General features: G+C 51.8%; 1 protein-coding gene across 2 annotated transcripts in view; it reads right to left on the bottom strand.

Annotated features, from left to right (window-relative positions):
• Window positions 1–406: 406 nt before the first annotated feature.
• Window positions 407–14302, bottom strand: part of HNF1A (HNF1 homeobox A) — a 23751-nt gene continuing 9855 nt past the window's right edge. The window contains exons 2-10 of one of the 2 annotated variants that reach the window (XM_054442722.2): window positions 14040–14239; window positions 9102–9288; window positions 8403–8644; window positions 5748–5899; window positions 5419–5620; window positions 4471–4662; window positions 2763–2884; window positions 2525–2669; window positions 407–1056 (exon numbers count right to left, since the gene is read on the bottom strand). In XM_054442722.2, coding sequence (XP_054298697.1) covers window positions 929–1056; window positions 2525–2669; window positions 2763–2884; window positions 4471–4662; window positions 5419–5620; window positions 5748–5899; window positions 8403–8644; window positions 9102–9288; window positions 14040–14239 — 1570 coding nt within the window. In that variant the 3' untranslated portion in view covers window positions 407–928. Of the gene's footprint in view, window positions 1057–2524; window positions 2885–4470; window positions 4663–5418; window positions 5621–5747; window positions 5900–8402; window positions 8645–9101; window positions 9289–14039; window positions 14240–14302 lie in introns of both variants that reach the window. The other variant, XM_054442721.2, reaches the window with a different exon arrangement.

The following is a 14302-nucleotide window of genomic DNA, read 5'->3' as shown; positions in this document are numbered from 1 at the left end:
TTGCTGCCTTCTGAGCTCAGCTACTCCTGCCCCAAACAAGGGCAGGGTCTGCAGCGCCCTCGAGACAGAGGAGCTGCCCCACCAGGACCTGGACTTGGGACGGGTCGCGAGGCTCCCACAGGAGTAAGGACGACTTCCCAGCCCTGAAGTAGCCTTCCCAGTAGAGGCAGGAGGCCAGGCTGGCCTCAGAGGCGTGATGCTCTTGGGAACAAATACAGGAAAGCTGGAGGTCATGGGGCCTGGGAGAGGGAATCGCTGGGGACAGCGGAAGCCGGGAGAGCCCTGCCTGCCTTCCCTGTTAGCTTCGGCCTCCCTGGGCTCAGGCATTGGAGCCCCAGGCTGTGGCACAGAGTAGCCACCCAGGAAATGCCTGTGTGAGTAGGTGATGGGGTCAGTACAAATGGCATGTGGGTCACTAGCTAGAAGGAGTTGGGGCAGGATGGAGTGGCCCGGTGGGTGCATTGGTGACAGAACAAGGCCACGCTGATCCAGGGCCTCTCAGAGCTCAGCAGGTCACAGCTACACAGGCCTGTGTCCTGAGAAGTGTGGCTGCCAGAGTGGTGTAGCGGTCCCAGGGCTCTCCGTAGGCCCAGGCTGGGGGTGCCCAAGTCATAGGCCGCCCCCTTCAGTTCCAAGTAAGAAGACTGTATCCCACACAGCAACGACAGTCCCTTCTACATCTGCCATGAACAGGCTTTGCCCCTAGCTCTCCACGACCCCCTCCTGTGCAACCCGAGCAGCCCTCCGCGGGTTGGGGTGCCTCAGAGCCCTCCCTTTCTGATGCATCAGAGCAGAGTGGGGAGCGAGGCACAGCTGTCCAGGAAGGGCCACAGGAGCTCGGCAGGCTCAGGTCCTCCAGGCAGGGCTGGCTGCTGCCCTCATCACCCCCCAAGCAGGCAGTACAGGCCCCAGGGCCCAGGTGCCGTGGTTACTGGGAGGAAGAGGCCATCTGTGTGGAGATGAAGGTCTCAATGACGCTGTGGTTGGATGGCAGCAGGTGGCTATGGCCGTTGCTGGAGTCTGAGCTCTGGTACAGCACCAGGCTGCTGGAGGACACTGCGGAGGCAAACAAGGCTGCTGGCCACCCACCAGCCACCCACACCCACCCCACCTGCCTGTCCCTAGGGGTATTCGGGATGGGGAGGCAGGGCCACACCTCCTGGATCACAGCAGATAACAGGAACCCCAAAGTCACACCTCTATCCTGGGTTCTTAACAAAGGGAGCCTCCCAGCCAGGGTCCGGGGCCGCCCAGGGAGTGGCCTCAATACATCTTAGTGGGAACACTGGAGAAGTCCCGGTGAGATGCCGTGGTAGGTAGTTGTACGTGTTGGCTTGGCTAGGCTGAGCCAAATGCTAATCTAGGTGCTGCTGTGAATGCAGATGCTTTGTAGATGTGGTTAACGCCACAATCAGTTGGCTTTGAGTGAAGGAGATTACCCTGAAAATATGGGTGGGCCTCCTGCATCAGTGGAAGGCCGTAAGAGCAAAAACCGGTTCCCCAGAGAAGAAGGAATTCTGCCTCAAGTCTGCAGAATTCACTCCCTGGAGCTGCCAGCAACAGATTTCAGGCCTGCCAGCCCCCGCAGACATGAGCCAAGTCCTTCAAATAAATCTATTGGTTCTGTGTTCCTGGAGAACCCTGACTGATGGCAATGGTTAAGAGAATGGGCTTTGAGGTTGGACCTGGGTTCGAGTCCTGGCCCTGCCATCTGGTAGCTGTGGGAGATGAGGCAAGTCCCTCCCCTCCTTGAGTGTCCACTTTCTCATCTGTAAAATGGGGGTGATCATGGACACGCCTCATGGGGTGAATGCCAGGACACAGAATGGTCTCAGTGGCTGTCATGACAGCTGCCAGGGCCGGGTCCAGGAACCTTATAGAAAGGGGGCAGCTTGCAAAAAGGCAGGCTGCAAAGCCCACCCACCTGACTCGAAAGTGCCCACTCCTGGCAATGACATCATAGATTACAAACTCAGGTGACCGCCCCACCGCCAGGGGTCATTGGCGCCAATGTGAGTGGATGCAGTGAGGCCTGGTGCACTGTTATATGGGAATATGAATTTTTCCAATTTTCCAAAAGATGCCAGAAATCCAGATTTCTATGTGAAAATTCCTGATTTTGAAATGTTGGCAACAAATTCAAAGAATGTTCAACCCTGAGCCAAGCCAAACCAAACACATGCAAGAGTCGCTTCTGGCTCACAGACCTGGTCCTTATCGTTACCCTCCACTGCCTCTAATGATTACTTCATCTTTTTCCTCAATCCAGTCCCTGAGATGTTCTTGTAAGGTGGGCCCCGTCTTCCTGGGGTCGCCTGTGCCTCTTGGGCTTCATGGGCACACAGGCCGTGTCTGGGAGGCGGGGAACCCCACCCCACCCCCCATGCCTGCCAGTGCTTCTTCGAGGCAGCCCTAGGCCTGCTGCATGCACAGCCCCACAGTGACGGACAGCAACAAAAGGGGTGGGACCAACATGGAAGGGGGCAGGGACAGTAAGGGAGGGGGTGGAGCCAGGGCCTCTCACCCGTGGGGCTGGCGCTGAGCCGGTGGGCCGGCTGCAGGTGCTGGATGCCGGCAGGGTCCTGGCTGGGGACGTGAAGGGTGGTGGCCTGAGATGCCGGCGTGTGAAGCCCGGACTCACTGGAGGCCTCAGTGTCTGAGGTGAAGACCTGGGGGAGCAGAGCAGCCTCCTGAGCCCGGGGGATGTGGGGGTGAGGGGCTCTGTCACAGGCCGAGGGAGGGCCAGCAGGCCTGGACCTTACCTGCTTGGTGGGCGTGAGGCTGGCCAGGGCGCTCAGGTTGGTGGTGTCGGTGATGAGCATAGTCTGCGGGAGCAGGCCCGTGTGGGTGTACTGGGCCACCTCGGGCTTGTGGCTGTAGAGGGCTGGCCGCAGGGGAGAGAGGGGCAGACGTGGCAGACGTGCCTGACAGCCCTAGTCCCAGGCCTCAAGACTGGGGAAAGGGGGGCACGGGGCCTGCTGAACAGCCAGACTGGGCAGCAGCTGGAGATCCAGGGCTGATTTTCAAAACTGGGGGCTCCAGATAGAGGGACAGACCCTCTCCCCATTACAGGGAACTGCTCAGCTGCGATTGATGCAGGGGAGCCTGGAGGCGGCCAGAAACCAACCCCAGCTCCTCTTGTCACCTGGAGATAGCAGGTATGAAAGGGAACGGGAGGTGCGGGTGCAGGGCTACTGTACTAAGCACAGGTGCTACGTACTAAGCGCAGGTGCTACTGTACTAAATGCAGGCGCTATGTACTAAGCACAGGTGCTATGTACTGAGCACAGGTGCTACTGTACTAAACTCAGGTGCTGTGTAGTAAGTTCAGGTGGCCCCTGTCAACGAGCAAGGCAGAGGACAGCAGTACTTCCATCTCCAGGCCACCTTTCCAAATATAACCCCATGTTTTGCCTACAGCACCTCCACCCACCCCTCAGGAGACACATAGACCCTACAAGAGACACACACACGCTAGGAAAACGCACATAAACCACACATTCTCACAGTGACTCAGATAAAAACGTAACACATACACTCTCAACCATGTACACACAGACATATACAGGCCCCAAATCTCTTCACCCAGTCCCAAATTCCAAAAAGGTCTGAAACCAAAAGATTTCCTTAAGATTGGCACTAGAGCTCATTTGGTGGCAAAACCCAGCCTGAACCTGACATGAGGTTATGAGTGTTTAAACTGCCTTGTGGAAATCCTATCTTTGGCTGCAGAAATAGCAGTGCTTTGATCACAGGGGGCTGTCTTAAACCCTGCTGGGAGTGTTATGTGATAGCTGGCATATCCACCAAATTACTTTTCTTTCTTTTTTCTTTTTTTTTTTTTTTTTTTTTGGCAGAGTCTCACTCTGTTGCCCAGGCTGGAGTGCAGTGGCACAATCTCAGCTCACTGCAACCTCCGCCTCCCAGGTTCAAGCGATTCTTCTGCCTCAGCCTCCCAAGTAGCTGGGACTACAGGCACGTGCCTCCACACCAGGCCAATTTTTGTACTTTTAGTAGAGACGGGGTTTCACCGCGTTGGCCAGGCGGGTCTCGAACTCCTGACCTCAAGTGATCCACCCACCTCGGCCTCCCAAAGTGCTGGGATTACAGGCATGAGCCACCACGCCTGGCCCCAGATTACTTCTCTAAAATCTGAATAGATTTTAGAAATTCATATGGTCCTAAGAGTTTCAGAGAAACACGGGCACGCACACACAAACGCATGCACAACCGATACACACCCAGACACGCACTAGGGATCTGCTCACACAAACAGTCATGTGCGCAGACACGGATACGTGCATTCACATGGGAACACACTGTGGCCTGCGGACACCCTCAGTCACGGAAACACGCTTGTTCCAGAGACACACTCAGACTGCAGTGCCTGCCAGGCACCCCTTTCCCGTGCATCCACCGACAGCCAACCTCTATCATCATCTTCCCCTGTGTGGGGCACAGGGCGCTCACCGTGGGGGCTCTGCAGCTGAGCCATGGTGGCCATGAAGGGGCTCTGGGTCACGTGGCTCTGCACAGGTGGCATGAGCGGCTGCTGGTAGGAGGGGTGCAGCGGCTGGGAGAACTGGACGGGCTGCAGGGTGGTCAGGCTGCTGCCCATGCTGTTGATGACCGGCACACTCTGTGCCTGCGTGGAGGCCAGGCCTGGAGTGGAAGGGGCGGGAATCAGCTGGGCCCCCCAGTTACATCCCACCCCTGCCCAAGACCTCCCAAGGGCACCACCTCTCCTTCCCAGAGCCCGTGGTTTGGAGGAGGGGGCAGGGTGGTCAGGAAACAGCCCTCCACTGGGATCTGCCACTAATTTAAGTGGCTCTAGCAAGTCATTCCCCCTCTCTGAGCCTTTAGCTCTTTATCTAGGCTAGTGGGAGAGGCAGGCAGTGACTTGTTCAAAAGTTGTCAAACTGAGGTTCCCTGGAGCTCTGGGGTTCCACAGCAGTGCAAAGGCCCTGGGGTTAGCTCTCTGCTCCCCTCTCCTAGCAGCTCCCTATCTATCTTATGTACTGGGCTTCTGCATAATTTTACCTGCAAATAAAGGCTTTCTGGGCTTAATTTTTCTTCATAAAACAAAAACTTAGAAAACATCAGTCCCCCTTACCCTGCTATAATTTGCCCATAGACCCTTCACCTTCTGAGGTACCACAGAATTGATGTATTATGCTTAGTGCCTGCCTCCCTGCTTGAGTTGCTGAGATTTTGGTCTGTTTGGTTCACCCAGGTATCACTGATGTAGCACAGTGACTGATCCAGAGTAGGCACTGGATAAATACATGTTGAATGAATGAATGAATGAATGAATGAATGAATGAATGAATGGAGTCCCAGTGGCTCTTCCAGCTCCTGGATTCTGTGGTTGCCCCATGAGCCTCCCACCCAGGTGCCCACCCGTCCCCACCAGCTTACCGATGACCAGGGTGGAGGCACCTGTGTTGGTGAACGTAGGACCCAGGGAGGCAGGCTCACCAGGCCCGATGGTCATGACCCCAGGAAGTGAGGCCATGATGAGGTTCTGGGGCTGCTGGTTGAGGCCTGGGGATGTCTGCTCCAAGCTGTGCAGGGCTGTCAGGGTGCTGACAGGGGGGAGGGGGCCCCCAGCTGCTGAGACCTACGAGGGGAAGCCAAGCTGAGTCCGGGGGGCCGGGGTCCCCACAGGGCCTCCCTAGGGACTGCTCCAGAATCTCCCTGCCGAGGAAAGATGAGGTTGGGTTTTTCTTACAAGCAGGGACGCTCACCAGCTTGGCTTCCGTACTCAGCAGGCTGTGGCTGGGCTCCAGGCCCGTGGAGGACACTTGGTGCAGGGGTGTAGACACTGTCACTAAGGGACCGCCGCTGCTTGAGGGCACTTCTGCAGTCTCACTGGTTGCAGGCTGTCCATAGCGCACACCTGGAGAGGAAAGTAGTGTCCTGCCTCGGCACCCCACTTCCCTGCCCTCCCCTGCCTCCATAGCCCTCATCACTTCAAACTCCATTGGTTTGCTTAGGCCAGCTGCCTGTCTGCCTTTATGCAGCCAGCAAATCTGCCTGTGTTTCTACCTTTTGCCAAGCCCTGGGTCAGCTGCTCCCAGTTCCTTGAAGGCTGGGACTGCATTTATTAGCTCCATTCCCCCCACTGCCTAGTGCTATACCTGACATGCAGTAGGTGCTCAGTAGAAGACAACTGAACTGAATTTAACTGAATTTAGTTGAATTGAAATGAATTGAATTGATACAATCTGAAATGAATGAATTGAATTGAATTAACCCAAATCAACTTAGGTTGAGTTGAGTGGAATGATATGAAGTGGAGTGGATGGTGTGGAGTAGAATAGATGGAATTGAGTGGAATGAGTGTGATCAAGTGGAATAGATACAGTCAAGTGGAGTGGTAAAGGGTGGAGAGGATGGGTGGGGAGGAATAGAGTGGAGTGGAATGGTGTAGGGTGGAGTGGAGTGGAATGGTGTAGGATGGAGTGGATGGAATGGTGAGGAATAGTGTGGAGTGGAGTGGAATGAATGGAGTGGCTAGAGTGGAATGGATGGAGTCGTGTGAACAGAGTGGAGTGGAATGGTATGGAGTGGAGTGAGTGGGTTGGAGTGGAGTGGATGGAGTAGGGTGGAATGGATGGAGTATGTGAATAGAGTGGAGTGGAGTGGAATGGTATAGAGTGGAGTGAGTGGATGAAGTAGAGTGGAATGGATGAAATGTGGAGTCATGTGGAGTGAATGGAGTTGAGTGGATGGGACAGATAGAATAAAATGGTATGGAATGGAGAGAAGAGTGGGTAGAGTGGATGGAATCACATGGGTGGAGAGGATGGAGTGGAGTCTGATGGAACTGGTTGGAGTGCAGTGGATGGAATGGGTGGAGTGCAGTGGATGGAGCAGAGTTGAATGAAGTAGAGGGAGTGGAGTAGATGGAGTTGAGTGAGTGGAGTGGATTGAGTAGAGCTGAATGGAGTGGATGGAGTAAGTGGATGGAATAGAGTATGGAGTGGATGGAGTAGAGTTGAATGTAGTAGATGGAGTGGAGTGGATGGAGCCAGGTATGGAGTGGATGGAGTGGAGTTGAATGTAGTGGATGGGATGAAGTTGGATGAAATGGATGGAGTGGAGTGGATGGAGTGGAGTTGAATGTAGTGGATGGGATGAAGTTGGATGGAATGGATGGAGGGGAGTGGATGGAGTGGAGTTGAATGTAGTAGATGGGATGAAGTTGGATGGAATGGATGGAGGGGAGTGGATGGAGTAGAGTTGAATGTAGTAGACGGAGTAGAGTGGATGGAGTGGAGTTGAATGTAGTGGATGGGATGAAGTTGGATGAAATGGATGGAGTGGAGTGGATGGAGTAGAGTTGCATGTAGTAGATGGGATGAAGTTGGATGGAATGGATGGTGTGGAGTGGATGGAGTGGAGCTGCATGTAGTAGATGGGATGAAGTTGGATGGAATGGATGGAGTGGAGTGGATGGGGTAGAGTTGAAGGTAGTAGATGGAGTAGAGTGGATGGAGTGGAGTTGAATGTAGTGGATGGGATGAAGTTGGATGGAAGGATGGAGTGGAGTGGATGGAGTGGAGTTGCATGTAGTAGACGGGATGAAGTTGGATGGAGTGGATGGAGTGGAGTGGATGGAGTGGAGCTGCATGTAGTAGATGGGATGAAGTTGGATGGAATGGATGGAGTGGAGTGGATGGGGTAGAGTTGAAGGTAGTAGATGGAGTAGAGTGGATGGAGTGGAGTTGAATGTAGTGGATGGGATGAAGTTGGATGGAAGGATGGAGTGGAGTGGATGGAGTGGAGTTGCATGTAGTAGACGGGATGAAGTTGGATGGAGTGGATGGAGTGGAGTGGATGGGGTAGAGTTGAAGGTAGTAGATGGAGTAGAGTGGATGGAGTGGAGTTGAATGTAGTGGATGGGATGAAGTTGGATGGAAGGATGGAGTGGAGTGGATGGAGTGGAGTTGCATGTAGTAGATGGGATGAAGTTGGATGGAATGGATGGAGTGGAGTGGATGGGGTAGAGTTGAAGGTAGTAGATGGAGTAGAGTGGATGGAGTGGAGTTGAATGTAGTGGATGGGATGAAGTTGGATGGAAGGATGGAGTGGAGTTGACTGGAGTGAATGGAGTAGAGTGGATAGAGTGGAGGTGAATGGAGTGAATGGAATGGGTTTAATTGTAGTGGATGGAGTGGAGTGGATGGATTGAATAGAGTGGAAAGGAGTAGAGTGAATGGAATGGAGATAGAGTGGAATGGATGAATGAACAGAGTGAAGTAGAGTGATAAGGAGTGGCGTGAATGGAATGGAACCAAACCGAAGTGCTAAGAGGTTTAGGTGACTGCTGTCACTGGGACAGTCCTCCCCAACCCTCCCACCTTCCCACGTGTCCCTTGTCCCCACATACCACTCACCGTGGACCTTACTGGGGGAGAGGGCAGATGGGGGCAGGCCAGGGGAGCTGTGAGCGGGCAGCGCAGGTCCCGGGCCTGGCCCTGGGGGGGGCCCGCTGTACGTGTCCATGGCCAGCTTGTGCCGGAAGGCTTCTTCTTTGCGCCGGTTGGCAAACCAGTTGTAGACACGCACCTCTGTGACGAGGTTGGAGCCCAGCCCCTGTGCCTGTGATGGGGACACCCCCCTCTGGATGCATTCCGCCCTGCAGAAATAGCCACCCGTGAGCCTCTAGGCCAGGCTCAGAGGAACCTTGTCCTGGGCATGAGGGGGAAGGTTCTGAGAAGTTGAGCTCTGCGGGAGGGTTTGAGGCTGGCAGATCTGGGTTCCAATGCCAGGTCTGCCGTGTGACCTTGGGCAAGTGACAGTCTCTCTGACCTCAGTATCTCCATTAATAAAGTGGGCAAAAGAGCCATAGGATTGTAGAGGGAATCAAATTAGGTGAGCATCCATGGAAGGGGTTGCTTGGTGTCCAGGGTGCAGGGGGGCTGCGAGGAATGGGTTTAGGTTCAAGTATTCTCAATTTTCTGGGCCAGGCTAAGCCAACATCAGGAGTTCTCGGTGACTGGACAGCCTTTTACAGGACCTAGAGTCACCTTCCCCTTCTCTGGCCTTGCCGCAGACCAGACCAAACCAGCATTGTTTCCCGCCCGCCGCTGTACCGATTGCACTCCTCCACCAGCGTCTCTCGCTCCTCCTTGCTAGGGTTCTTCTGCCTCTCATAGGCCTGGAACAGGATCTGCTGGGATGCTGGGCCCCACTTGAAACGGTTCCTCCGCCCCTTCTTGGTTGGTAGCTCATCACCTGTGGGCTCTTCAATCAGCCCTCCCTGCCCTGCATGGGTGAACTCTGCAGGCATAGAAAGCCGTGAATGGGGTACTGGCCACTCTCACCTTCCCAGGTGCATTCCCCTGACCTTGCCCTTGATTCTTTCTCATTGCCAGGGTGCTGAACCAGAGGAGCTTACAGCTAGAACTTAGAAATCATCTAATCCAGTGATGACAAACACACAGCACACATGCCATCACTTTCTTAACCTGTGTTCAAGGCAAACATCACTAATCAATCCCTGAATGCTTTCCTACCAACCCAAGATATGATCTCACCATCTTTCTCAATACAAGACTGCAGGTAAGCATTAGCATTTGTTCTGATTTGGCACACTTACTATCCCCATTTTACAGATGAGGAGGCTGAGGCTCAGAGAGCTTACATATTTTTCCAGGGTCACGCAGTAGAGCAAAAACTTTAGCCATATGTCCTCAGTAGATTCAGAATTATATTCAGCTTTCCAGACTTGAAAATCAGGCTTAAAATGCAAATATTAGCTAGAGGAAGAGACCCAGCCAGCCTTCATCAGCTGGTATCACTTTACTGGAAACTAGTCTACCGGATTATCCCTGAGCAGGCCACCAAAGGATTGGGACACACAAGTGTTAGGTCAGCACTTTATGAGAAGAGAGGAAGGTAGATTCTGTTTTCTTGTTTTTTTGTTTTTTTGTTTTTTTTTTCAGACGGAGTCTCGCTCTGTCGCCCAGTCTGGAGCGCGATCTCCGCCCACTGCAAGCTCCACCTCCCGGGTTCATGCCATGCCATTCTCCTGCCTCAGCCTCCCAAGTAGGTGGCGCCTGCCACCACGCCTGGCTAATTTTTTGTAATTTTAGTAGAGATGGGGTTTCACCATGTTAGCCAGGATGGTCTCGATCTCCTGACCTCGTGATCCGCCCGCCTCAGCTTCCCAAAGTGCTAGGATTACAGGCGTGAGCCACTGCACCCGGCCGAGAGGAAGGTAGATTCTGAATCAGGGGCACAGCAGCAGCAGCAGGGCGCTCACCATCTCAGTGCCAAGAAGCAGCAGCGGGCATAAGTGGCTAGGACTACACACCTGGTGCACCACACCTGGCTCATTTATTTTTATTTTTATTTTTTGTAGAGATGGGGTCTCCTTCTGTTGTTGCCCAGGCTGGTCTTGAACTCTTAGGCTCAAGTGATCCTCCCACCTTTGCCTCCCAAATGTGCTGGGATTGCAGGTGGGTACAACCACACCAGGCTGGAAGCTGGTAATATTCTGTTTTTTATCTGTATTGGTGTGTTCACTTTGTGAAAATTCATTGAACTGTATGCTTTGGATTTGGGCACTTTTTATGTTAGACTTCATTTAAAAGTTTCTTTTATAGCAGACACAGTGATGCGTGCCTGCCATTCCAGCTACTTAAGAGGCTGAGGCAGGGATCGCTTGAGCCCAGAAGTTCAAAACTAGCCTGGGCAACATGGCAAGACCTCATCTCAAAAAATAAAATAAATAAAAGTTTACATTATTAAGTATAAAAAGAGTCATTCAACTGCAAGTAGCTGAAAAGAAGAGCTCTTTTCCTTCCGAGGTTGCTAAGCTGGTAGGATGGCAGCCCAGGGCTTCCAGAACCCATCTTTGCCTATATGAGGTGATCCTGTCTGAGAATGAAGCCAACAAAAAAAAAAAGAGTCAAGAAATGCTGTGTGAATCTCATTTGACCCCCTTGATCTAGCCATGCCTGAAGCAGCCCTGGACTCCTCACATTGCTTCAGTCGATACATTCCCTTTTCTGTTTAAATCCATTTGAGTTGGGGTTCTGTCCCCTGTTACTGAAAGAGTCCTAATACTTCAGACATATACTGACTCTGCATCTCAAATTCTCCAATTTCTCCTTAAAAGTTAAAAATCCCCCAGGGAAAGCTATTTGGGCCACAGTTTACATCTCTGTTCTCAGCTCTGGGCTGAAGTCCTTGATGACATTTCTGTTAGAAATTTTTTAATGCATTTTATCGAATATTGTAAAATTTCTTCTAGTGATGGTTTTAGGAGAACACTATTTCTTTCAGAAACTAAATCTAGTTCTAACAGATTTTCAAAATAAATCTTTATTGTTTCTTCTCATACAAATTAAAATAGTATTAAAATGTACTGTTTTTCCAAGTGTGTATTACAGCACAGTAGAGTGTAAGCACCCCAATAATTGGGATGAGGGGTAGCTATAGAGTAAGGACTAGAGCTGTCTATTGCATGCATGCATACATACATGCATACATACATACATAATACATACATACGTACATACATTTATCTGACAGAGTCTCCCTCTGTCACCCAGGCTGGAGTGCAGTGGCGTGATCTTGGCTCACTGCAACCTCTGCCTCCTGGGTTCGAGCGATTCCCTTGCCTTGGCCTCCCAAGTAGCTGGGATTACAGGCATGCGCCACTATGTCCAGCTAATTTTTGTATTTTTAGTTAAGACGGGTTTTCACCATGTTGGTCAGGCTGGTCTCAAACTCCTGCCCTCAAGTGAGCCACCTGCCTTGGCCTCCCAAAGTGCTGGGAATACAGGCATGAGCCACCGCGCCCGGCCTGCATACTTTTTTTTTTTTTTTTTCTCAACAGTGATTTTTACTGCTGGTGGAAGTGTAAATTGATATAACTTCTTTGGAAGGAACTATGCCAATATGTACCCAAGATTTTAAAGCAGCTACTCTGTTCCAGCACTCCACTTCTAGGAATGTATCCTACAGACACAGTCACATGTGAACACGCACTTCTATAAAGAAGGATGTTTTTTGCTGCAGTTGGTTGTATTCGCAGATTGCAAAAACCCTAAAAGTCCTTCAATAGGTGGCCAGTTAAACAAATAACAGCCAGCAGCCCTTATAAAGAATGAGATCCATCAATCTCTCAGTGCCAATATGAAAAGATGTACAGGATTTATTGCCAAGAGACAAAACATGAGGTGCAAAATAGTGTGTCTAGTATGTTCCCATTAATCAGAAAAAGAGCAAGAAAATAACATATCTATTGCTACTATATGCAGAAAATCTCTCTGGAAGGATACACAAGAGTCTGGGAATTCCAGTGGCTGCTTTAGGGGAAAGGCATCTAATTTTTCTTATAAACTCTGTTTTTCTTCTTTTTTTTAACCAAATGTGTATTGCCTTTCTTTCTTTCTTTCTTTCGTTCTTTTTCTTTCTTTTCCCTTCCTTCCGTCCTTCCTTCCTTCCTTTCCTATCTTTCCTCCCTTTCCTATCTTTCCTTTCTTTCTTTTTTAGAGGAGGAACCTTGCCATGTTGTCCAGGTTGGACCCGAACCCCTGGGCTCAAACAGTCCTCCCACCTCAGCCTCCCCAGTAGCTGAGATTATGGCATACCACCATGCCTGGCTATTTCCTTTTTTAAAAACCTGGATAATTAAGGCCAGGCGCAGTGGCTCACGCCTGTAATCCCAGCACTTTGGGAGGCCGAGGTGGGCGGATCACGAGGTCAGGAGATCGAGACCACGGTGAAACCCCGACTCTACTAAAAATACAAAAAATTAGCTGGGCGTGGTGGCAGGCGCCTGTAGTCCCAGCTACTCGGGAGGCTGAGGCAGGAGAATGGCATGAACCCGGAAGGCGGAGCTTGCAGTGAGCCGAGATCACGCCACTGCACTCCGGCCTGGGTTACAGAGCGAGACTCTGTCCCAAAAAAATAAAAATAAAAAATAAATAAATAAAAAACCTGGATAATTAATAAAAGAAATGTCAAAAAATGTCACACATAGATGGAGGTTGGAAGGTGACAGTGCCCTTGGGATTTGGTGGGGTATGAAGCCTGGAGAAGAAAACCCGCCATTCCCTGAGTAATAGGGCTCCCAGAGCTTCCTGAGTTTGCAGTGGAGGATTTCCTGAGCGTAGACCTTGCCTCTGAGCCTTTACTGATGCTGTTCCTTCTGCCTGAAACACCCTTCCCTGTGTTTCCATGGGTCAAAATTCAACTCCCACTTTAAGACCTAGTCTAAAGGTCATATTTGCAATGTGAGCCTTCCTGATACCTCTGCCTTCCTGAGGAAGAACAGGTTACTCCCCAGTCGACAGTCAGCTCAGCACCCTGAAATGCTTTGTGTAATACACTGCACTGGACCAGGCACCCCAAAAACACATGATAAATAGTAGCCATTATTGTTGTTGTTGTGGCTGCTGTTGTCCCATTCTAATACATGACTCGCTGGATCATAATGAGCTTTTCTCCCACTTTCCCACTTAACCATGGGCTCTGAGAAAGCAGGGACCCAGGCTGGGTATGGTGGCTCACGCCTGTAATCCCAGCACTTTCGGAGGCTGAGGCGGGTGGATCACCTGAGGTCAGGAGTTCAAGACCAGCCTGGCCAACATGGTGAAACCCCCGTCTCTACTAAAACTACAAAAAATTAGCCAGGCATGGTGGTGGGCACCTGTGATCCCAGCTACTCCGGAGGCTGAGGGAGGAGAATTGCTTGAACCTGGGAGGAGGAGGTCACAGTGAGCTGAGGTCGTACCACTGAACTCCAGCCCGGGCAATAAGAGCAAAACTCTATCTAAAAAAAGAAAAAGAAAGCAGGGACCCAGTTCATTCATCTTTGGATGTTCAGGACCAAGCCTACTCCCGTCCCACAGAGTGCCTGGCGCAGAATAGGCAATAAACGCAGGTTGAATCCCACTGACTTCCTTTCCATCTACCTGTCTGTGTAATGGGGATGGTGAAGCTTCCAGCCCCACCTATGAGTTAGGGGAGAGTCCTGGGCCCTCCCAGGGAAGACGCGGGGTGGGGTCATTACTTACGCTGTGCCACCTCTCGCTGCTTGCGGACGTACCAGGTGTACAGGGCAGCCCGCTTCTGCGTCTTCATGGGAGTGCCCTTGTTGAGGTGTTGGGACAGATGGGACTGGTTGAGGCCAGTGGTGTCGACCACCTCCCGCTGTGGGATGTTGTGCTGCTGCAGGTAGGACTTGACCATCTTCGCCACACGCCACGGGTCCTCCCTGGGAGGAGGGCAAGGACAGGGTCTGCTCAGCCAGGGGTGTCTCTCCCCATAGGTGGGGCTG

This window comes from Pongo pygmaeus, chromosome 10 (assembly GCF_028885625.2).
Source record: "Pongo pygmaeus isolate AG05252 chromosome 10, NHGRI_mPonPyg2-v2.0_pri, whole genome shotgun sequence".
NCBI lineage: Eukaryota > Metazoa > Chordata > Mammalia > Primates > Hominidae > Pongo > Pongo pygmaeus.
Note: the sequence above shows the minus strand (reverse complement) of the source record. Positions and strands in the feature narration are given on the sequence as shown.